We start from the raw sequence: 24,904 nt of genomic DNA, 5'->3' as shown, positions 1-24,904 counted from the left end.
AACCGTGCTAAAACCAAGGATAACTCAATTTACTGTCACACAAAACAAAGCAAAGCAGAAAATATTTTCATAGTAGCTGCAGACCGAGGGCATGTTCGACATTTTTAATTGAAAATTAAAGTACTCGCTGATTAATTTATGTTTGCATTTGATCAGCCAACTAACAGTGGACTCTAATGTTGCTCAGTTCTGCAGTGTGGTGTAAACTTTGCTCTCCAGTCGTCAGACCCCAGCAGACCATATCAAGACGTCGTGGCTCCATCTACTGGCCAGTGTTAACATCACCTGCAGTTCCGGCTGAACATGACACATTGAATCGTCACCTATCCGAGTCACTGTCTATTATTTACGTGATAATAGTAAAAAAAAAAAAAACAAAAAAAAAACTTGCAGACAGCAGTTTCACATAGTATTTGTATTATTGCATTAAACTGGAAAAAATAAATAAATAAAATTAATGAAATATGTGAAGTGATGCCTCTAGATGATTACTAGTGATTTTAATAAACGCCTTCCTGTTGGTATTGAACCATTGTGTTGTCAACTTGCATGTGTGTGTGTGTGTGTGGACGCGCATGTGTGTGGTCCGTTATTTTCCGGGTTGTGCTCATCGCTAGCGGTAGTTGCGCTGCTGCAGCCGCCAGCTGACACTTGTACCGAGGAGGTGAGGTCAGATTTGACTCTCTCTCTCTCTCTCTCTTTCTTTCTTTATCTCCCTCTCTCTCTCTCTCCCTCCTTCTCCCCCCCCTCTCTCTCTCTCTCTCTGTATCTGTGAGGCCGCTAACAAGCGCATCATCATCATCATCATCATCATCATCATCATGGCGGATCAAGGCGAATCTCCGGCTCCTGTCCACCACCCGCAACCGGCGCTGACAACCAGCTGGCCAATTACCAGGGAGTCGTACGAGCTGCAGGAAGTCATAGGTTAGTACCCGGGGCTGTGGCGTGATCGTGGGAAGGCATGCCGCGGCGGGTTATCAGCTGGCAATGACGACGAGGGCCTACCGGCTTTTTCGTGTGCAGTACCCTCCTGCAATGCTTTGCAATGCGGATGTTAACAGGCACATCCAGAGACCGCCGGTGTACGGCAGATGTGTCTGTGACTCAGACGAAGCCGAGGCGGGGGAAACACAGGCTGCTGCTCCGGGGTTGAAAATGTCACATTCCCCTAAGTGCGTTTTTTTCAGCGGCTCGGGTTAATGATAGAGACCCACTCCAGCGATGCCGGTTCATGGCACATGTCCAGTTCATTAGACATGACTGAAATCACAGATGCTGTTGTTGTGTAAAGACCACAATGTGTTGTTGGTTGTGTTGTCTGCGATGGCACATCGACAGAAAGGAGCGTATCACAATTACGTGGACAGTATTACAAACATACCGTGTACTTACTTAACTATACAACTATTATTAATATTAATTATGATCATTAGAATAAGGGCAATAGTAGGTCATGTAGACTCGTAGAACCACTGAACTCACCCTAAATAAAAACGCAGGAGACTCACTTCCCACTAGGACTGCAACTAACGATTATTTCTATTGATTAATCTATTGATTTTTGTTGTTGTTCTAATAATAATTTATCAATCATTTACTTAAATGTCAAAAAAACAGTGAAAGAATCTAAGGTGATGTCTTAAAATTTACCCATTATGTCCAACCAACAATCCACAACTCAGAACCTCATAAAAACTTTAAAAGCACTTTACCAAATTAGTTGCTGAAAATTTTCTGTAAAACAGCTGATCAATTAATTGATAAATTCTTTCAGCACTAACTCCCACAATAGCCACTAATCGAAGGCAGTGAACTAACACATGCTCACTCACTTGTTATCATTGTTTACTGTCAGTGTGTTTCTCTTCCCGGGACATCTAAACACTTTAAACTTTCCCAGCAATTTGAAAGTTATATTTATCCGCATAAGTAAAAAAAAATACTCAATTTAGTGTTGTCATGAATCATTATAAGTTGGAAATATTAATTACTCAATAAAACAACAATGGAAAATTTCAAATGTACTGAAAGTCACAAAAGGAAGTTGCCTGAATATTTCTGGCAAACGTCTGTACTGTGCAGATGAGCTGTTAAGTCATATCATTGCTGATAAGAGGTAGCACCACAGCTGTGTGCTGACGACTGTGTTGAGTTTGTGAGACCCCCTCTCTCTCAAACAACTGGTAAACAGTCAGATCACATGTGTTCTCCGCTCCTTATCTGCCACTAACAGTCGGCGAGCAATATGTTGCGTGTCACAGCTTCTTGGTGTGAACAACTTCACTACTCCCAGCGTGGTCTGATTTGTAATGAACCAAGTTAACAACCCATCGTGTTCAAGTCAGCTTCTGTCACAGTTTGTGTCTAATGTTTCAGCCAGCACACACGACGGATGAATACCATAACGTAAACACAAAAACGTGAGGAACACGTGCCCAGTGGAAAAGGCCATGAAGCCACAGACTGATGTTGAATTTTAAAAGTTGTCTTCCAGCTGTGTGTGTGTGTGTGTTCCTCTTTGCTCCTGCCTACTTTGTCATTGCTCTGTTGTGGCCGTGATTCCAGGCAGCGGGGCCACAGCTGTGGTGCAGGCAGCCCTCTGTACCCCCAGACAGGAGCGTGTGGCCATAAAGAGAATCAACCTGGAAAAATGCCAGACCAGCATGGATGAGCTGTTGGTGAGTACAATAAATACGGGCTATTTTCACAGCATGTGTGCTCAGTGTTTTTGTACCTCTCTCTCATGCCTTACTACTGCTTTGCCTCTAATTCCGCATTATTATCGATCTCTTTAATCTGAGAATTAAATGTTTATTGACGCCCTTTGTAGATTGTAATACTGGATCATTTGCTGCATAAGCTTGTTGCTCCTTCCTGTTGTTTGATGAAGTTTTGATTAAGTTATGATTAAAAGTGAAATATCCTGTCACATCTCTCTTAATAGAAAGAAATTCAGGCAATGAGTCAGTGCAACCACCCCAATGTTGTCACCTACTACACCTCGTTTGTTGTGAAGGATGAACTCTGGTTAGTAATGAAGCTTCTCAGTGGAGGTAAGCTTCCCCTTCCAAGCTGCACGGAACTAAATCCTGCCTCTGTCTTAATAATGCATGAACGCTCCGCAAACGTGACGATGATGCACTGTAAATGCCCTTTTTCATGTTTGTGCTCTGATCTGCTGATAACTAGATGACATCTACCTGGGTTATAACTCACTAATACTTAAAAAAATAGCATAGTCATAATGTCACATAATATATTGCTTAGAGCAATCAAACAGAGCAATTTTATGAGCATTTCGGCCAGTATTTTTCATCATGTCTCCTAAAAAACATCAGATCTAAATCCTTAAAAAGTATTTTCTCAGCACAGTATGTAGGCTGGTTTTATTACAATTATATGAAAGCGCTAGCACAGTATTTGGTTGCATGCCATGGTATATAACATCTGTGGTCTGATGATGTTCCTTTGCACATCCCTGTGACTCTCACTGTGACTGTATTGTACTGCCTGTCATGATTTACTGTTTAGAGGACAACAAACAATTATCAGACACTGAAATAAATTGTGCCTGGTTGTAGATATCGATCATGTAATGACTCAGTGGAACACTGGGCAGTTTATTTGTATTGTGCCTTTAAAATGTGCAAAATGAACACATTGTTTCTGTTGTTTCTGTGGTTCATATTTAAGGCTCTATGCTGGATATAATTAAGCACACAAGCAAAGAAGAGGACAAAAACCGAGCTCTAGATGAGCCTATCATTGCTACTATATTGAAAGAAGTGCTAGAGGGCCTGGACTATCTGCACAGAAATGGACAGATTCACAGGTAACATGTCGGAAATTTTTATTGTTGTGAATTTAGTAAGAGAGGGTAAGAGAGTTAAACAAATGGCTTAAAAGCACAAAAAAGTTATTTAAAAACTGAAAATTAAAAACCACACATGTAATTGTATTTATTGACCTGCAGCTCAGTTGTGTTCCGTCAACTTCCCGGATTTCAAGGTCACTGAGAGCTGGCCCCTTGGGCAGAGATCCAGATGGTGGTGGGCTGTGGGACTCGATCACGCAAACGGAAGAATCAATGCTGCTCTACATGACTTTGATGTGTGACTCTGTGTTTTGTTGACCTCAGGGATGTGAAAGCTGGGAACATACTACTGGGAGAGGATGGATCTGTTCAGATTGCAGGTGTGTTGAACATAGTACTACAGTTGTATTGCTACGCTTTCTTAAGTCTTCCTTTGGTTTAAAACTAAAAGCATATACATATGCTGAGACTGTGGCATTGAATTCCTAGTAATTTCTGCAGGAGCCCGAGGGGAACAAAATAGCTTCCAATTAAGTGATAAAAGATAAAGAGCAGTTGATATTCTTATAGATCAGTGGAATCGTTTTGTTGTTCCAGACCTTGCACGTGTCCACTCTGCTTTTAAAAGAGAGCTTCTAAGAAGTAGAGGAGCGTTTATCACACTCAATAACTATATAATAACTATTATAGCTTCATTTGAACTGAACACAGATTCTTCCCGACAGCGCTGATGCTTTTACTCTCTTCCTCATCACTGCAGCTCAGAATAAAATGAGAAGACTTTATGACGATAACTGTAAACAAAAACGAAACCCTTTGATGTCTTTTTTAGGAAAAATAACCACTCACTGTTAAATATTTCCCATGATTATAAATGAACATTTCAATCAGATGTACCTCACCAGTCATCAGTTACTTTTCTTCTCTTCTCTCCTCTCTGCATTGGCAAGCAGAAACAGTCTGACTTCATGTTAATGTTTTTTTTTGCATCACATATTCACAATAGAGAAAAATACACAGGAAGAAACTTAATGATAATTCATGCACTTATTTATAGTATAGTCTTAGGCTGATTTTAGTTATTGGAAATCATTCTAGTTTCTTTCTTATCCTAGTCATGTGATCATGTTGTTTACATGTCACGTTGTTGAATATCACTTTTGGATGTTGCTTTAACTGAAATCACCTGCAGGTATCACCATTTCTTCCTACATCACATTAAGTACTTTATTCATGGTGATGATGATGATGATTTTGCTTATAATTAACATCTCCGCCTCTTTCACATGAACGCGCCCGTAGCCAGACATGTAAACCCAATTTTAGGTTCAATTAAGGTTCAACATAAGTCAATTATGTTGAACTTCGTAGCTTCATAGTACAAGCCTTAGTATCTTCAACTCAGAATAATGAGCTGGAGGCTGATGTGACTGGTTTTAATTGGCTGCATGTGACTACAGTCCAAACTGTATGACATGAATGCAACATCGCTGTCTCACTGTTTTGGCTTACTGGGACGTTTAGTGTGAAAAAGTGTATCATGTAACCCAAAGAAAACGGTCATTAGATTCTAAATAGCACATAAACTGATATTTATGACAAATATCTTCCTTAGCTTGACTAAAATATATAAAATATTTTTGGTTTTGCATTTACGCTGTGAATATTTACACTTACGCTTTGTTGAATGTACTGTTTTGACCAATATTAATATTTATATTAATATTAATTAATTAATTAATATGGGAATATGAAAAAAGTCTCACCTGTAGACAGATTCATTACAACATACCTTGCCCATTTTATTTCACATCTTTAATAGAGTTGAACTGTGCATTGTTTCTTATTGTCTTTAAGATTTTGGAGTCAGCGCATTCCTGGCTACAGGGGGGGATATGACAAGAAACAAAGTACGAAAGACCTTTGTTGGCACACCATGCTGGATGGCACCGGAGGTGATGGAACAGGTGAGTCTGTCTCTGTCCATACAAAGGTAGCCGTTGGTGACATTGTAAACTGACCTTGTGAGTTTGCTTCTGTATGGGGGCTTTTGCATTACATCGTGTGACTATATCATTATGTAATTTGACAATAAATCTATTGTATTTCTGTTAACCACTGAGATCATGACATTAACATGAAGTCTGCCAGACTTGAGTGTATGACTCTGATGTTATGGATTATTGTAATTCTGTATCCACAGGTACGAGGCTATGATTTCAAAGCAGATATATGGAGTTTTGGGATTACAGCCATAGAGTTAGCAACAGGCTCTGCACCCTATCACCGTTACCCTCCCATGAAGGTGAGTACTCTGGATGTGTTACTGGGTGTTATTTAATTAGTCTGGTATCCTAATCACAGTTATACTTGTAGCTTTCACTGGCACTGGAAAATAAAAGAAGAAAGCAGTGTCCATTAACTTCTTGGCTTACTAACATTTCTCCTAAAGTTTGTTTCTCTGAAATTTCATCATTAGCAACTAAAGAAAAACTAAAACCTTTCTGCCTTTGCTGTAATTGGGAAACCAAACAACTAATAAAGAAAGAACCTTTAACCTAAAGAAACGTGTTGCTTTTAGTTTCCACAGCATTTCTGCTACAGTTTCCTGCTTTGAGTTTCTTTTCCTCATCTACAGTGTTTTGTGGGGAGTTCTGACAATTTTTCCTGTCTTTACAGGTTTTAATGCTTACTCTACAGAACGATCCACCCACTCTAGAGACGGGTGTAGAAGACAAGGAAATGCTAAAGAAATATGGCAAATCATTTAGAAAGCTAATAACTATGTGCCTTCAGAAGGATCCTGCCAAAAGGTTAGCTCCTCTTTCCATATTTCAACCAAATATTTCAGTGAGGAGAGCTGATGCAATTTGTGATCAATAAAAAGACCTGATTAACATTCAGTGAGTGCTGTGCTGAGATATATTTTCCAACAGTGGTACTTTTCTTTATCTCTAGGCCGACAGCTGCAGAGCTTTTGAAGTGTAAATTCTTCCAGAAGGCCAAGGTATTTGTTTCATCTCAACTATTTGACTCATCATCTTTGTTTAGTTTTGTTAGTAATGTGATGCTTATTTTATGCCCTGTATCTTCATATTTTCTTATTTGATTATTATGGTTGTATTTACTTGGATACATCAAACAAAATCTGTAATTTAATTCTATATCCTTGTCTAGTTGAGGCTGATTCCTCTGTAACACAGTGACTGCCAGTTTTTATAGTTCATTTTATAGTTAACTGCATCATATTTTCAATAATTTAACATAATAATTATTTAAAAGAGTGTCCTAAATGTTCTGGTTCAGAGGTAGGAAAAGCTTTTGAACAGCTGCTCTGAGTATCTGCAATGCAAAATAGAGTCATTATTTTTATCATCATTTGTATCATGTTAATTTTATGAATGTGATTCAGGAGGGACCTCACTGTATTGTTTCCATTCAAGCTGGTTTAGTCAGTGATCTAACTTTCACATTTTAAAAAGATAACTTCACAACTTTCATACACCTTTTATGCTTCATCGACAAAGCTGATTTCTGAGGGCTACCATTTAAAATCACAATAATTGATATCTTTGTGACTCATCAGTTGGTTTTCATTAATTTAATCCCTCAGTTCACTATGTTTATCAATGATGTTTTGATTCATATTTGGATTTTTCTCTTGCAGAACAAAGAATATCTGGTAGAGAAGCTTTTGTGTCGTGCACCAAAGATTTCCCAGAGAGCTAAGAAGGTATGTTTATGCAAACATTCCCTGTAAAATAACTCTGTTATTGACTAAACATTAACGAATTATGGCAGAGGGCTGGGATTGACTGAAATATCTCTTTCCACCAGAGTGCTGCATTTACAGTCAACACAAGCTACGCACTCTGACTTTCTTCAGCACCTCAAACACATCATGCCTAAACTGTTGTGCATATTATTTAAAAATATGGGCCACTGCAGAGTCAAATGGCATAGATGTACTTATGTCTTGTTTCTGTGGCCCTTCAGTGCAGCTCTCTGCACGTGGCACACTAAAGACAAACAGGATTAAATGAATTGTTAACATTAGGTAACAGAAAGGAGCACATTATTGTTCACTTTGCTTGCTCAGTTGTCCGCGCTTTATTAGGAGGAAGTGCAGTTTTCAAGCACAGCTGATATTGGCTTCACATAACACTCCGCCTGGATGGCTAGGACAGAAATGGGAACAGAGGGCTATTGCCGAAAGGCAGAGTAGCTGAGTGGAGGGGTGGAAATTCACTGACATGGTCGGGAGTAAATGGAGGGCATAGAGGAGAGCCGGGCTGTTACTGTGTATGACGTTAACATTACGCACAAACAGGGCAGGGTGTCAATAAAGAGGGATGCAGCTATGGTGGAAGTAGCGTGATTTCATTTGGTTTGTTGATGGTTGATGTGGTAGATGTAACTATGAATGAACCTATTGCTAAAGGTACATGGATTTCCTATATTAAGTTTTGTTAGTACAGCTCCAACACAAATTATGTGAGGTTGGCTCTAAAATGAGCTGCAGCATTTATGATTTGCACAGCAACACCTTTGCCAAATTATAAAATTTAAGCAAATGCTGGCAATTTGTGTAATCTACTTTTACAGATGAGTCATTTTATGTGTTTTTATTTGTGGAGTCCTGTTAAAAGTGTAAGATTAGACAGCAAGCCGAGTATATACAGCAAGGTAATGTCTGATCCATGTGATACTTTCAGTGGCTGAAATGCGCGAGCCACAGAGCCAGTGTCCTTGGTATTTTTTTGCTGATCTGACCCCCAGTCATCTACATTATACACTCAGCAAACATTACCTAAAGCTTGCAGAGACAAGCAATACTGCAGAATCACTGTCATCTCAGGATGCTGTGACCAGTTTATAGGAATACCACAGTGACCTTGCTCTCCTAAGACGTTGTTCAGGTGGGCCCAAACTAGTTCAGCTCCTCTCCATACACAGCCACCCTACATCTCTTGGCCTCTGTGAACTGAATAGTGTGAATAGCTTTCCTCTGCCCTTTTGCTCCTCTGTTCCTTGGTGTTCTTGCTCTGTTTCTGTAGTGTTTTCTTCTTTCTTTCTGTGGTCATGGTAAACACATGCAATTCATCTCCCAGGAAACAAGCACTATGGGGGTTTAAGAGATGAGACGTAAAGCCGAACAGCCGATATAAAACGTTACTCTTTAAACAGGCTTTAAAGGGGACTGAACTTCTCCTTGAAAATGCTGCGGTGAATGAAAAGGAGATGGCAGATCCTCTGGTCAGCTGTCACCAGAAAAATAATTAGAAATATGAACCTCAAAAAAGATTACATGCAGAGTCATTCTGTATAAACGGTAGGTGCATGTGAGTTGAATAACCAGCAGAGGGCAGTCTGACATCCACAATAGAGCTTCTGGATGAGAAAATTGGAGGCTTTATTGTTGATAGATTAGACATTAGTGGTTTATAGCCAAGGTGATGGGCTAGTTTCACTGATTTGTTACATAATGAAAAGTAGGAAAGTAGAAGGGGATTGGTATTGAGTTCAAATCTATGGTCCACTGCACAAGTGATGATAGGATACTGATTGAGTTCTGCATGGATGTTTTCTGAAGCCTGAGTTCAAGATGCAAGGCATTTTACCCAGATGTGTCCCTGCACACGCTGATTTCACCTCCGCATGTCATGATGTTTCTGTTCTCATATATATCTGTATATTTGCAGTGGGTATTTTTGTCAGCTGCACGTTTTGTGCACCCTGTACTGGCATTTTTCTGTGTGTGTGTGAATGTTAGTCAGGCGATCATGTATGGCTGGAGAGTGCATTGATCTGTGTCTGTTTTGCTCAAGGACCCTGAACAGAAGTGGGGGAGCCTTGGTTCTATGTCAGGTTTGGAAAATAAACCTGACACCACCAGAAGGGTAGTGCTTCTTTAACTTTGACCTTGTCTAGAGCGGAGGAGAACAATGGTGGTAGTGGCTTACAGTTTTGTGTGCTGTCTCCTCTGTAACACTGTGGTGCTCTTATCCCATATCTCACACTGCTAGACTAGTCATGTGTTGCTTACTCACTCTTCCAGGATGTGGAAGTGCAGCAAATTATAGGATTTACTGATGACTCTGCCATACTTATCTGCTTTGTTATGCTGGTTACATTTGCAGTTATATTAATACTGGTGTTTAACCTGGTTTAAACTGTGGTGGATATCCCTCTTATGTTGCCTTTCCATTTGATTTACAATGTTTTCCCCTGTGCGGTGCTGTACTGATTGTGCTGTATCTAGGCTGTACAGGCTAAATGGACTGCATTACTTTAAACAACCTTAAGGTTTCTTTTGAAGCACTGAGCAGTTTTGTAAGCCAGTGTACTATATATCACAACAGCTGTGATGACAAGTTTGATTTGTTTTATCCTTCAAGGTCTTATTAATATTAAAATTAAAATTATCATTGTTAGATCATGAAAGACATTTTAGGCAGTGATTTACTCTTAAGTGAATCATTATGATGTGAACAATATCTTGTTGTATCATGAAAAGGATATTTTAATAACAGAGAACATTTTTTTGTCATAGTGGCAGCAATACGCTGCCGTACCAGATGCATTCAACCGGCTAAGTGACTACAATGTGGCTTTTTACTCGTGCTTTTCATCGCAAACCTCACATGTCGGCTCATCTCAAGGAGTGATCTAAAGACTTTTAATACCTAATGGATTCATGTGGAGAGAACAATGCAACTACATATGCAACTGAAAAACTTTGAATAACGACCATAATATTTGGTGTGCTGGCTGTGTGGTCCAGGTGAGGAGGGTCCCAGGCTCCAGCGGTCACCTGCACAAGACAGAGGACGGAGACTGGGAGTGGAGCGATGACGAGCTGGACGAGGGCAGTGAGGAGGGCAAGGCAGCGGTGAATCAGGGCAGGGTAGGTGAGACCCCACACAGACCTACCTCAGCAGGGTGCAGTCCTTTCATATTTAGTCTTTGTATTCATCTTCAAATGCACATGTGTGTATCAGTAACAAGTTTTGTAACGTATGTTCAAGATCCTTTTTTAGACTAAGCTTTACTTGTCACTGTAATAAAATGACTACTTGAGTATGGAATTCAGAATTTACCAGTTATTTAGGTGTTTGTTGTTATTGCTGCATGTCATGTCTAACCGAAAATCTAATCGTTATGTAACTTCCCCACTGTCTTTGACCCTGTGCATTCCTTCCCCCCCTGATCAGTTAGCTTTTTGGATAGCAGATGGCTTATCTCTGAGAGAGCCTGTCATGAGGTCGCTTTAATGAGCTGGATGATAGCTGCAAGGATTTGAGGCAGGAGGAAGTAGACAGCTATGATCAAAGGGCTCTTTGATAAAGATACCCTGCTTTAATGTATGATGCAATAAATAATATGTTACCAAAAGTAATGATTGAAGAAATAAGTTGTTCCTGCTAGTATTCATACTAGGATGTGCTTTTAATTTCCTGTCAGTGATCTCAGAAACTGAAAAAAGGAAAGAAATAATTATGATTGCGGTATAAAATGTAAATGTGTGTTTGATTTTTCCCTCCAGTCACGAAGGGTCAAAGATGAGGCCAAAGACGTAAGTTAGTTCTTCCTCTCGTACACTAATTTTAACATGCAATTAAAATGATGAATATTTTCTTGCATTTTGATGAAGAGATGAGTTTGTCATAGACACACAGGCTGTATCCTTTCTGCTGCTGTACAATTTGATAACTTGGCAGAGGGACATTTTTGAAAATGCAATTAACTGGCCTACTCGGGCTGAAGCCTGTGTAAGAATCATGAACTCAATTATGAATGTTTATTTCACCACACACATTTCTATGCAGTTTGATCAAAACAGCCAAGCACCTGTTTTAAACTGTCTGACGAAGCCCCCAGACTTCCCCTCGGTGATTGTTGTGAATTGACTTTCCTGTGCTGGTTTTGAATCGACTTTCCTGTGTTGTCTTTATAAGATGAGCTCTTTGATATTTACCAGGGATGTAATAGCATTTGTGCAATTATGCCTCTCATTTTGTTCCTCCTAGAATGAGGAGAATGCCAACAATGTTCCTATTGAAGGGTTGTCTATTCAGCATCCCGAGGTGAGGGATTCAGCAGCGGCACTAATTTGTCACGATTCAGTGACCTTGATGCCACACTGATTGTCTGTGGTGTGCTTGTATACGTCTATGCGTGCGTCGGTGGGCGAATGTGTGTGTCTGTGAATGTTGGTTCTCCAGGAGGGATGCTCTCAGCAGTAATAACTCAGAGTAAATGGCTGTCTGCCTGACAATGCCAGCTCATAGCCTGGGTGTATCTCATCTAAAGACTCTCTGCCATTGTAACCCATTTTCTAAGGCTATTGTCATTTTGAAAATGAGCCAAAGCAGTTTGAGGTGTAGTCTTGTGCTCCTGTCGGGAATTAACTCTGACAGCTACTCAGCAGTCATTTCTTACCCCTAAAATCCATTTCTTGCTGTAGAAAAAGCCCATTTGTAATACAATATTGATAATGTTGATAGATTCTTTCACAATACACCTTAATGTATCCTTCCCTCTGTTTTTCCCCTTACAACTTTTCCTGCAGCTGCAATAAATTGGAGACTTTTTTCAGAAAAAATAAACCACGTGGGCGAGTGCGTGGTCACTAAATACACACTTGTGTATTCTAACTGTATTTTGCAGTTATCAGAACCTGTAAAGCTCTGTCCTGTTTTTCACACAGAGTGTTTTTGTTGCCTGATTTTTAAATCTATTTATGCACGACGAAAACTGCCTCACCGTCGGTTGTCTTTTCTTTTCATGCAGGTTGAACCATATGTGGATACACCATACATTCAAGGTGCTGTGAACATGGTACTACGGCTAAGGTGAGACCGATGTTTCCAGATAATGTCCTCCATCATATGCTGGCACACAAGTTAGTCTTAAGAAGGAGGCAGCTCGGGGTCAAAAAGCTGTTTAGAAATCTTTGTTTCAATGGAGTAAAAGCAGACATTCAGAGCAGATTTACAGAGTAGAGCTACTTCACTTTGCAGGTTACTAATAGACATAATGATCAATCTCTGTCTGCTGCAGAGGGGCTCTGGCATTGCCATGGATCCCGTCATCGCACTTTGTCTCACTTGTGTCATAGGGAGGAGAGTGTTACACTCCATTGGGTCTTTGGCTGTGCTCCACAATCTGCCTTTCTCCCTTAGACTGTCTGCACTTGTAGCACCACCCACCACCCCAGTATGCAAGCACACAGAAAGAGAGAGAGTGGGTGGGGTGGGGGGTGAGTGGGGGCAGGGGTTGGAGGGGTGCATTTTAAGGGATGCATCAACAGACAGACAATGGTGCATATTTGGACAGTTGAAAGTCTGCCTGCAGCTCCCAGATGAGATGGCTGCAGAGCAGGCACGTGAAGGTCCCTCCCCCGGCGTCCAGCATAGCACAGAAAGCCATTTTAGTCTGTGCTTCCTAACAGAGCAGTGGTCTGGACACAACAGGAGGCGGCTAACTGTTTTGTGGCTGGTGAAGGGTCATTATTCCAACCTGGCAGTAAAAATAAAGAGAGAGAGCGCTTTGACAGTTTGGGCTTTTTCTGTTCTTCACTTTCACAATTTACACGTGTGCTTAGTGACGTTTGATCAGTCTGTGGATTTCCTAGCTTCAGCTCGACAAACAGATTAAATCTGGTTATCAGCTGTGCAGTTACAACATACGTAGGCTCAAATGGGAAAAAAATACAGTCATCCTGGTAACTTCAGAACAAGCTTGTAAAAAAATGTCAAAGCAGAGTCGTGCAGTGAATGAATTAATTTCCTTTACAGAGAAATGTACTGACTGTGTTTAATGTGGCTGCTGCATTAGGATGTCAGGTCATCTCGCTACAGAATATTCAGTGTGAGAGATACAGGTGGGATGGATGCCTTCTTAGATGTAAGTCCAAAAGCTTAATGGCATTTTTTTTCACAGAAATCTAAGGGTTTAAATGCTCTTATGGCCCTGGTGGATTACTAAGACCTTTCATTATACCCTCTTCTCTGACATGCTCCTCAGTATTATGTGGGGGATGTTGTGACGATGGGATTGTGTTTTATATTTCCTGAACTATAAAAGATATACTTGACAGAACACTCCATTTTATTTGATGTAGCAGTAAGATATAAGAAACCCTTTGAAAGGATGAATAACATCAAGCCTCTCTCTGTGTACAGTTTATGCTTCAAGTGCTCTACAATAAGCCGAATCTCTCTCCATCTGAACAGCCGGTGTTACGCTGACTTAGAATCAGTAGTTTTGGGAGCATTTTGCGGTATTTTGAACTTGAAATTCTGGGATAAGAGCAAACAAACAGGTTCTGAGCAATTTATTCCTTAGGAAGTGTTTCATTTCGAGAAAATTGACTTTTTTGTGTTGAGAAGGATTTGCCTGGTATGTTTTAAAGTGAATCAGCACAGAGGGTATTATAAGATGAGAGACTGCATTCATATTTTGGGATTTTCTTTGGCTGTATTCCTATGTTTTGGGGGCAGAATAAGAAATATTTATGGCCCTCACAAATGGAGCAGTGAAGCAGTGTATTTAAGCAGGGCAATTAAATGAAGAATTAATCTGGAATATTAATGTAAAGTAGATGTTAGGCAAATCTGTGGTGGTTTTTGTTTGTATAAAGAGAATTTTTTTTAAACAGGCATTTGTAAATGAATTATCAATGAGGTTTTATTATTTTATTATTAAATTATTAAATTTATCAGTTCTTCATTAGTCCTCATTGTCAAGAAGATGTACTTAAAAAAAATAGAACCCTGGATCTTAAAGTCAGTCGTCAGGTGCAATGTTATACCAACACATATGGTATAACATATGCTGCTATGATATGATGGCCAAATACAACAACAATGATGAACAATGAATTTGACATTTGGTAAGGGTTTTAAAATAGTCATTGTAAAATAATAATCCATGAGTGTCACTGCATTTGCGAGAACAAAATAAACAGCTAATTGGTCTCCTCTCTCAACTAATAAATGAGTTACAGCTGATTAGCATGAGTTTATGGTAATACGATTCCCTCAGTAGCAGTGATGGGGGAAAACCAGCAGCAGGATTGGATTCATGTCAACATTTTGTTTGGAACTTGTTCAATTTTTTCTTTTCTTTCTTTTTTTTTTTTTTTTTTTAACAAAGGCAGGACAAAGGCATTGTCAGCAGTTTAAAGAGGAAGTTAAGACTTACATAAAATACTTGGCTGTTGGTGCAATGTCATTGGAGTTTAAATAGCACCAAAATATATAATAATAGAGCCAAAATAGCACAGATGCAAATTGGTTTCACTGAGCCAGATCCAGAGGTGACATTTCCTTGTGTTTTTTCAGCTACTCACCAGCTCTCCCCCTTTGGCTTATTATATATTTTTAGGTTTTAGACTTTTAGTTGGACAAAACAAGCGATGTGAGGATGTCACCTTGGGCTCTGGGAATCTGTGACCGACACTTTTCCAAATGTCCTGACATTTATGTAGCCTAAATGAAGAATAGGCTATCCAAAAATAATAATAAACTGATTAATCAATTATAAGATAATTAAGTGATGCTTTATTTTACAGGTCACTGATTAAAATTTTTTTTTTAAAGTTGCCTTGAAAGAACTCATTAATTTGGTTCTAGTTATAGGGAACATAGGAATTCCCTTGAAATAAAAACCAAGCAAACTGTGTAGTAATTTAATGTTGTAAATATTGTCAACATTTAATATTGTATTGTCCAGCTGACCCGGTGTGTATTGCCTAAAAGATGGGTACTCTAGCAATAGTTCAGAATGAATGAATTAGTCTCCAGATTGAACACTATTTCGATTCCCCTATAATTAATGTCAAAGAAGACAGTTCTTTCTAGGAAGCGTCTCGGACATTATTAGAAAAATAACTCATTAAGGTTTTAGTTGTAACCCTAGTAACATTTTTGCCAGTTCTAGTGTGTTTTCAGTGTGAAACCTGAACCTCATATTTAAAAAGCATAAAACTGCATAAAAGTGATTGCCTGAACTCCTCTTTTTTTCTATAAGTAGTTAAGTAGTTAAGATTTGAGCTTTGGATATTTTCACTGTATTATCATAACATACAATCATTTTTCAGTCATGACAGTGAATGCTCCCTGACTTGTTTACTGCCTGCCCGTCAGTGTGACATAAATTGTATTGTACACCTATGTAGTCTCAACAGAGCAGAACATCTGTTTGTTGGCCTTGGCCTCATCGTGTGTTTCTCTGTGACATGTCTACATTTTTCTGACTTACTGTCAGTAACTTTGGGGACGGTCAACAATACAGGGCTGCATTGACAAAAACACTCAAGTCAATTTTAATGGATTGCTCTTGAGATTGCTTTACTGGTCACTATAATATTTGAAATGTTTATGAAGCCTCTACCCAGAATCACAGTCTGTGAAAATAATTTGTTAAAAAGCTGCCATTGCCCAGTGGGATTATGCATCTCACACTATCTCACAACATCTCTGGTTAGCTCATAACGTGTCAAAAACAAATAAGGTATTGGTAGGTGAAACGCTAATTTTAATGCTGTTGAACAATGAACTATGAATAACCATGAAATCTTCAGAGTGGTATTTAACAAGGTAATATTAAGTCTCACACATCGTGACAGTGTTCAGCCTACTATATAGGGCTCATCCCACATAGTCCTGATGTAGTCTGTCAGAATGTTTTCTCGACACCCGCTGTGGTTTATCTCTGGAGGAGGCAGAGTTTAGGCACATTTTATTTGGGCAGGGTTATGATCCTCTGACACACGTTGCCTTGACAGGCTTGGCAGTGTGTCCCCTCTGCCTCCACTGCAGGGAATGGAGATGTTGTTCACGTCGACCGGCTCTGCCAGAATTTTTAATGTTTTTTTTTTCCCTCTTCAAGTTGAGTCAAGTTGAGTCACACTTAAGTGATATTAAATCCTCACTTGTGGGCTGGCCGTGTTATTTGTTTAACCAGACCACTAACCTAACTGGAATGGCACTCAGTAGAGTGCACTCTTCTGCTAAGGCCAAGCAATCCTGCACGTTGATGAAAAATGATGAAAAATGCAAAGTCATTGTTAAAGGAAGTGATGAAAAAAGTCCTGATCTGTCCCCTTTAACCAGATTGACCCCCAGAATTTTTCTCTGGCACATGCCCCATCCCTGCACCAAGTTTGGTGCAAATCCCTCTGGCGTAATCAAACAAACAAAAAAACAAACATGGGTGAAAACATAACCACCTTGTCAGAGGTAATTAATCTTCTACTGTTTTAGGGGTTCTGCCTTTACCAGAAACCGGCAACTCCCCCTCACTCACAAATATTGAAGACAGATTTCGAATGCATGCGATGCAGATGAATGCAGGTTGATTCTGTAAAGAAGCTTGAGGGCACATTTATTAAAACTATTGAATGAGCTGGATGTATGCATGCTTATTTTTTCACATTTTACTGCAGTCTAGGATTGAGGATACATACCACCTCAAACATACACTGGCTTTAAAGCACTGTGTACTCAATAAAAAAAAACATCTAATCATGTTTAATCTTGAAACAGATTCTAAACAGGTACATTTTGTATCTCAAAATGTCATTTCAAATTTCAATCCAATATATTTTCCATTCGTTTTTTTATGGTAACAAATGTACATAATCATTGTTTTACTCGTGTAAAAGTTACTTACATTTATATTAAATGATGGATCTAAATGACTTTGTCTTTCACTTCATTGATTTGGTCTTCCTGCCTGAAACTTTACTGTTTGGTTTAACACCACTTTCATTGTTTTCAGTCACAGAAAGAAATCTCTAAAATATCACTGTACGTTGCCCGATCAGCATCGAGCAACAAAGTTAGCGACCAGCTGATGAACATAGTGCAGCATTTAGCGGGTAAAAAGAGACAGATATTTCCCTTAGGAGTTGGTGGAGAGCAAAGGTGAGGGGAATACTGGACTGTTTATCAGGTGTGCTACTCCAAATGAATGCTACGGTTGCTGTCTGACGAGTAAATACGCTGCCTGTTGTGAACTTGTCAATTTAATCTTGTTTCTGCTGCTCCCAAGTGGTAAAAAAAAAAGAATAAATAAATCAATGAATGTAGGTGTAAGGACAATAATTTCACACTCATTTTCATCCAAGTCTGACAAGCTCACGGATGTGGTCCTCCTGTGTTAACGCACCGTCTGTGCTGCTTGTCCACCTTATCATCACTTCTCCTATTTCACATAAGTCATTTTCATGTCTGCACACAACGGTGGTCTCATGCTTGTCTCCTGATGTTCTGCCTCTCAGTTATGTGTCTGCTATTACAAATTCAAATTGGACATCATTTTGGATACTACTTGTGCAAACCCGCCCACTTGTCTCTGCTTTCAGGAACTCTAGAAAGGAGCTGAATGACATCCGGTTTGAATTCACTCCTGGGCGAGGTAAGAGTTCAGCCTAAATTGATTTGAATGTGCTCACATCCTTTGTGATAATAGCTTCAGACTCTGTGAATTGTTATGCGTGTAATAGGTAAGGGCAGTGTTTCTGAATGGGAATGCTCATGACTGTATGTAATTCAATATCTAACACAATTACCTGGTAAGTGGATTGTTGCAGGTCCAATATTTGTCATGTTATTCCCTCACAAGACACTGCTGATGGCGTTTCCCAGGAACTGTTCTCGGCTGGTCTGGTCAACGGGCACGATGTTGTTATTGGTAATGTGACACCTCTGTATTCTCGTAAAATTGTGTTGTCTGAATACATACTTAAGCACATTTGCCATAAAACATTACTTAGAAAGTGTTAGGATGTTACTTGAAGTGCCATTATCAGGAACAGGCATTTCTTGCTTTTCCCTTAGAACCTGACATCAGTAAAATGTATTGAAATGACTTGTATTTCTTATATTTATTGCATCATTTTTGATTTTAGAATTAAACAATAACAATTCATTTCTGCAAGAGCCGAAGACACAAAATATTACTTTCTAATAGTGTTGACTCTGTAACTGTTACAGTTGCTGCCAACCTTCAGAAGATTGTAGATGACCCGACTACCTACAAAGTATTGACCTTTAAGCTGGTAAGTTTCCAGATGATTGATGGTTGACGAAAGCCTCGTCCCCGGCAGTTTCTATCTATAAACAGCTTGTTGATGAAAGGTTCAGTTAGGAATGTGAGAGCTGGAGTTATTACAAAGGCCACAAACAAACCAAATTGTTTCAGTATGAATCAATATCTGTCGCAGAGAATTCATTTAAGGCTGTTTTGTTGGTGAGGGAGTTTTGAGACGTTGCTCAATGGCTGATGCTATTAGCAAAAATATATGCGTGAAATACCAGTGTTTTTTAATCTTCTAATCTCAAGGGCCCTTTCTTCCATATCACATACAACAGCAACTGTATATACTTCTCAACTCTCAACTCAAGGTCCAATTACTCTTTTGAACTTATCGCACAATGTTCATCAGCAGGGGGAGTTTGTGCAGTTGTGACTGTAGATGGTCAAACTTTTTATAGTACTGATGACTCTTATAATAAAAATAAAAACTTTTAGAATAATAGGTTTCTTTTCACTTCTACATACTTACATTATAACTATTTTCTATATGTAGTTAAGTATCTGTTACTGGAACAAATATAAATATACTGCCAGAATAAAATTTGATTTAAAATAATCATTCCATGTTTAGATACAAACATATATCATTCATATAAAGTTTTATGTATAGGTACACATTTTGATATGTGTCCAGCTAGTCATAAACTAGCTCCTTGTTCATGGAAAGACTTTTGATAAAAAGGGATCCTCCCATCACATTTAGCCTCAGAGCTTTTCGGTATTGAGTGTCTGCCACTACTGAGTACGATCCAATATCTATTTTTGTCATGTTTGTTTTCCCCTGTGTAATGCTTCTGCAAAAAGCACATTTAGCCTAGGGGAACCCTAAATTAAAAGTAGTAATGTAATTGAAATGTATTTTACAGCTGAATGGCTCTGCATCCGAAAATGAGCCTTTGTTAGTTTTTATTATTATTTTGTATGATGTCTGACTTTATTTTGTGTAACATTCATGGAGATAAGTGTCACGATTCCAATGGCATCTCATCTCATCTCCAGCGTGAAGGAAAAAACTAAAGGTCAAACACAGTTTTCAACCAGCAGAAGCACAGTTTTCTCCTTGCAGGCATCGCTCAGCAATGCACCTTGTTAAATCATAACAAAAGCTGCTGGATGCTGTTTATTTGTTTGTGCGCTCCACAGTTCACCTGTGGGTCACTCATTCTGAGTACTGTAATGTCTGCATGCGATCCAGACTCACGTAATTACTTTATCTATAATCACAGCAGAAAAAGACTAATTGCATGTTACACACAGTATATGCCACTTTAAGACATCACCTCTGTTTGGTTATTAGAGAAACTCTGACATTTGTTATAAAATATAATAATAGTAAAGCAATAATGTAGTCCTGCTGAATTTTACAAAAAAATGTAAATTATGTTTTATTGACATTTCTGTTGTTGTGGGTAAACAACATCTGTGCTTCGGGTCACAGTGCTACACAGAGTGACCTTTCTGCCACGTTTGCCTTATCAGCAGCTACTCTGTGTTGCAGGTGGATGGATCTCTGGAGAGTCAGAGTGAGGCCAGTACTGGGCACACCATGTAGATACATGCGCATGCTTACATTTCCATATATTAACTCTGCTCTGCTGCAGGGAGTGTAAAATCCTCACTATGGCTCAACCCTCCCTTTCTAAACGAAGAGTTATGAGTGCAGTGTCACAAAACCCGGGGAGTGAGAATAATTACCCTCGCTAAGGGAACAATTCATATCCTTTTATGCAGACAGTTTATAGTGTGGGTGGCACTCGAGCAGCTTTATGACTTCACTGAGCAAGAGGTCACTATCGCCTCTGTGAGCTCACAAAAAGTGACCTGTTTTAATAACCGTCCCACCATGTTGATCAGACAGCTGCAGGGCTTTGAGACCCCCAGGGAGATGTGGAATGTCTGTCTCCAATCAGGTGTGAATTGTTGGAGGCCGGCAGGTTAGGTCACCCATTCACACTGGCTTTTCGTGAGAATAGCTGAATGAAAAAGGAGACTCCCACGTTGGTCCCACAAATTGGGGTGACGTGAGTTGCTGAAAGGTTGAACTGTCAGTGAAATAAATATTTTGCTTTGTCAGTGGGAGCTGTTTGTCTTTGGGATTGTACACTACATGGCCAACCCGGTATATGGATACCTGAATATCACCAAAGTCCTCATAATATCTCTGATTTAACATCTTATTCCAAAACCATGGACATTAATATATGGCTGTAATAGACTCCTTCTTCTGGGAAAGCTTATCACTAGATTTTAAAACCTGGCTTCAGGGTTTTGCTCCCCTTCAGTCGCAAGAGCATCAGTGAGGTCGGCCACTGATGCTAGAAAGGCATGACTTGCATTCAGTTTTCCAAATTCATCTCGAGGGTGTTGGATGGGGTTAATGACAAGGCCAGTCAAGTTCTTCCAATCCAAACTTTGAAAACCATGTTTTTTTTTACTGACCTTACTGAGTCCACGGGCGCATCGACATGTCAATGCCTCAAAGTTGAAAGAACACTCTTGTCTAAAATATCATTGTATGCTGTAGCTTTTGTAACTGGAACTAAGGAGGCTTGTCAAAACCATGAAAAACAGCCCAAGACCGAAAGTAAGATAAAAGAATGTCAACAGGATATGTCCACATACTTTTGGTCATGTATTGTAAATTTTTTATTTCGTATTTACAAACTGCAAATAGATGAAATTTTCGTTTTTGTTTTGTTTTTCTCCGTCTTCATCCTAGTGATGCTCTTATCTGAAATACTGCAGCAGCACTGACACCACTTCTGACCTTATTAAAAACAGATAAGGTATTGTCCAGATGTGACAAACCTACATTAAATTCCTCTTTCTTACTCATGGTCTGTATAAAATTGTAAGTGTGATCTTATAAACCTTCCAGAACAACATAACAAAAATTTGCACATGGGTAAATTCTCTGATCAGTATTTTTTATATTATCAAATCATTGAATGACTAAATGAAATGTAAGAGCGGTCACTTGTGGTGACAAACAGATAAAGAGTTATTACCTGAATTTGCAGTTCCCATGAGCTCCACCGAGCTTTATGGGGACTTTCACCTTACATATTTTTTTAGGAGATGGTGGAGACCAAAAACTGAGGAAAAACAAAATGACTTAACAGACCCCCCAAAAAATGTCCAAAAAGAAGCTTCACGTCAGATGACTGCTCAGTTTGGACACATTGATGCTTATAGATTTTGAAATGAAAAAAGAAAAAAGAGCACTGTATCCGATCAGCTTTTGGTATCAACCAATACCTGAATTATTGATATGGAAAGAGAAAACTGGTCCATCTCGTCTGCAGGCAGCGCATTGATGTGATCTTTTTAACCTAAAGTACCAGAGAATTGTCACATTTTGTGTAATTTCTTTCTTTCTCCAGCTTTCATCTCTTTGTTGGTGAAATCAAATACAAACCATGTTGTTCTTGGAGTTATGAGAATAACACTCAGCAGGCTAAAAAAGCCTCATTTTGTGAAATGAGGAGCAGTTTTTTTTCAGTTGCCTGATTAATCCAGGGTGTTACACTGCAGCTGTCATGGAGATTTTGCAGAACCAGTTTCGGTGATGGAGATCTGAATGTCAGGATGCAATCTATCCCTGCTGACGCTCTTGATGTCTCCTTCCTTGCTCAGGCGTCCAGCTGCGACGACACGGAGATCCCGGACGAGGTGAAGCTGATCGGCTTTGCACAGCTAAGTGTTAGCTGATGCTCTCTTCATGCCTGAAGCAGGTGAGACAAGGGAGACAGTTCAGGGCAGACAGACTGAGGAACACACCACCACCTCCTGCAACATTTTCCCCAACACCTTCCCTGAAACAACCCCAACCCCCCTCACTCCCTTTCACCTTCCCTGAGTCTAAGCAATGCCACCTGCCCCGCCTTCACTTCCTTAGCACAGACTTCCCTGCTCACTGTCCCCTTTAACCTTAACAACATTCCACCGCCCAGCGCACAGACCGGGATCAGGATACAGCCCAGGAACCTAAAGATGTACTCAGGTGGTGAAAGAAGATGATTAAGATGTAGCTTTGAATGTTTTATTTATTTTTTTTTCTTTTACTCATTTTTGTTTTACATCTCATTACCTCTGTGTCCAGCAAAGCTCTCATTATTTATTGAAATGAGAATTTTTTTTTTTTTTTTTGTGTCTCTCATGCTGTTTTGTTGCCACAGTGAAAACAAATTTGCTTTGACTCACACCTCACCAACCCACCCAGAATGTAAGACTTTAGAGTGAATTTATGGGGACAAGCACATTTTCATAATAACATAATTAATGTCTAAAAAGAGAATGAATTGTATTTCTGTGTCAAGACCTGTTTGACATTGACAAGAAGGGAAACATGTGCTTGAGTGTGCAGAAGAAAAAAAAAAAAAAAAACGAGACCTGGACGTTACTGTGTATAATTTGCTGCTCTCGACAGTGTTAATGCTTCAAAATGCTAGAGGTGCCTTGTTCATTTTTCTGTGCCTAAGAAAGTAGTCAATGAGTGAGACCACACAAAGAGCAGAGCCTGCTGATTTCCATTTCACAAATGTATTACTTTAGCAATGACACAATTCATGTGAAGTATCTTAAAGAGACAAGCTACAATGCACTTTTTTGGGCTGAGTGTGTGCCCCCGACGAGCTGATGCTTAGCCCCTGGAGACAAGTTAACTTGTGTGCTTTCGTCACCAGACTCATAAAACATAACAGAACCTGTACTCATGTAATCCACTCTGGTTGATGTGTTTTCAGATGCCAGGCTAATAGACAAAACCACAACAGTTAAATCTTCTTGCTCTGTCCTGCTGCACTACAAAAAAAGTTTTTTTTTTGTTCCCAAAAATATAGTAGTTACTAAAATGTACTGTATGACAATGCATCTGAGGATGAAACCAAAAGGCATCTATTGAAAGGGTGACGAGCCATTTGTTTGTTCAAACAAGTCCAGTAGCTCGAAATTATTTTTCAGTATTGAGGTGGTAAATATTAACTTCTACTAAATTCTTTATTTTATGAAGTAATTTATTGTGTTTTCTATGTACAGTATGTGTACCATTTCAGCATATTACCCCTGTTCCCTCTCTGTAATCTGCTGATGTCAAATTTCTGACGAGGAGCAACAAATAAAGAATTGCTATTATTTAAAAAAAAAAAGGTGTGCTGTATTTAGTATTAGCTTAAATACTAAGATTTTATGGAGTGAATTTACGGAGTTTATGACTTGTTTCTACTTATGCTACTGTTACATTACACCGTTAACCTGTCATTTCAGATATGTGACCAAATATGTTGCTTCTCAGGTAAAGTTACATAGATCTGCTTTGAATAGCTAAATAATTTTAAATAACTCCATAAGGGACAAAACAACCTGCTCTTAACTAATAATATTAAGAAATAATCATCTGCAAATTCATACCTGAGGCAAGTGGAAAAAGGCAACAGGTAAAAGCAGTAATATAACTTTAATTATTCAAGTGTTTGTTTTTTAATATAAAAAACATACAATATATAACAACAACCCCTTGCGGGATAGATGCTTTCACAGTAAATGTCACATTAGCTTATAATACTACAAAACTCTGAAAAACAAAAAGGAAACTTTTGGCCATAAAAGCCTAATTTTCTGAGAAACACAAACTTTTTTTCCATGATGTCAGTAGCAGTGCTTCAATAATCACTGACACGCCAGATACATATGATAATACATCCAGTCTGTAATGGTTTCACCAACAGTTTAACTCATACTTGCACGACATGATACTGCATTTCTCTTGATGCGTGGAGGAGCTGATGAGCTGAAATAGCAGCTGACGTACAGTGAACGTAACCAGCTGGAGTAATGAGGAGCTGGTAGCTGAGAGACACAATTAGCCTTCCTCAAGTATGAACATTTCAAAGTGGGAAAACAACAAAATGCATCTTAAAAAAAAAAAAAAAAAGAAAAAGAAAAAAGTAAATAAAAATATACATTTGTGTATTTCAGAAA

General features: G+C 39.1%; 1 protein-coding gene across 2 annotated transcripts; it reads left to right on the top strand.

Moving 5' to 3' along the window:
• Positions 1–722: 722 nt before the first annotated feature.
• On the top strand, positions 723–24,072 carry stk39 (serine threonine kinase 39). Of its 2 annotated transcripts, XM_071473954.1 has the most exons (18): positions 724–927; positions 2,569–2,681; positions 2,948–3,056; positions 3,697–3,835; positions 4,142–4,197; positions 5,675–5,784; positions 6,021–6,122; positions 6,497–6,630; positions 6,776–6,824; positions 7,485–7,550; positions 10,602–10,724; positions 11,364–11,393; positions 11,848–11,904; positions 12,611–12,672; positions 18,192–18,244; positions 18,452–18,520; positions 18,823–18,887; positions 22,562–24,072. In XM_071473954.1, the coding sequence occupies exons 1-18, from the start codon at positions 822–824 to the stop codon at positions 22,634–22,636; spliced, it is 1,518 nt and encodes a 505-aa protein (XP_071330055.1). In that variant the 5' UTR covers positions 724–821; the 3' UTR covers positions 22,637–24,072. The 2 variants fall into 2 exon arrangements, with proteins under 2 accessions (XP_071330065.1, XP_071330055.1); XM_071473964.1 differs by lacking the exon at positions 11,848–11,904 and having other exon boundaries at positions 723–927; positions 22,562–22,782.
• The last annotated feature ends 832 nt before the right edge of the window (positions 24,073–24,904 follow it).

Source organism: Trachinotus anak, unplaced genomic scaffold (genome assembly GCF_046630095.1).
Source record: "Trachinotus anak isolate AG129_WGS33_773 ecotype Australia unplaced genomic scaffold, CSIRO_AGI_Tana_v1 ptg000001l, whole genome shotgun sequence".
Taxonomy (NCBI): domain Eukaryota; kingdom Metazoa; phylum Chordata; class Actinopteri; order Carangiformes; family Carangidae; genus Trachinotus; species Trachinotus anak.
The sequence above is the reverse complement of the archived record's forward strand: the minus strand, read 5'-3'. Positions and strand labels throughout refer to the sequence as shown.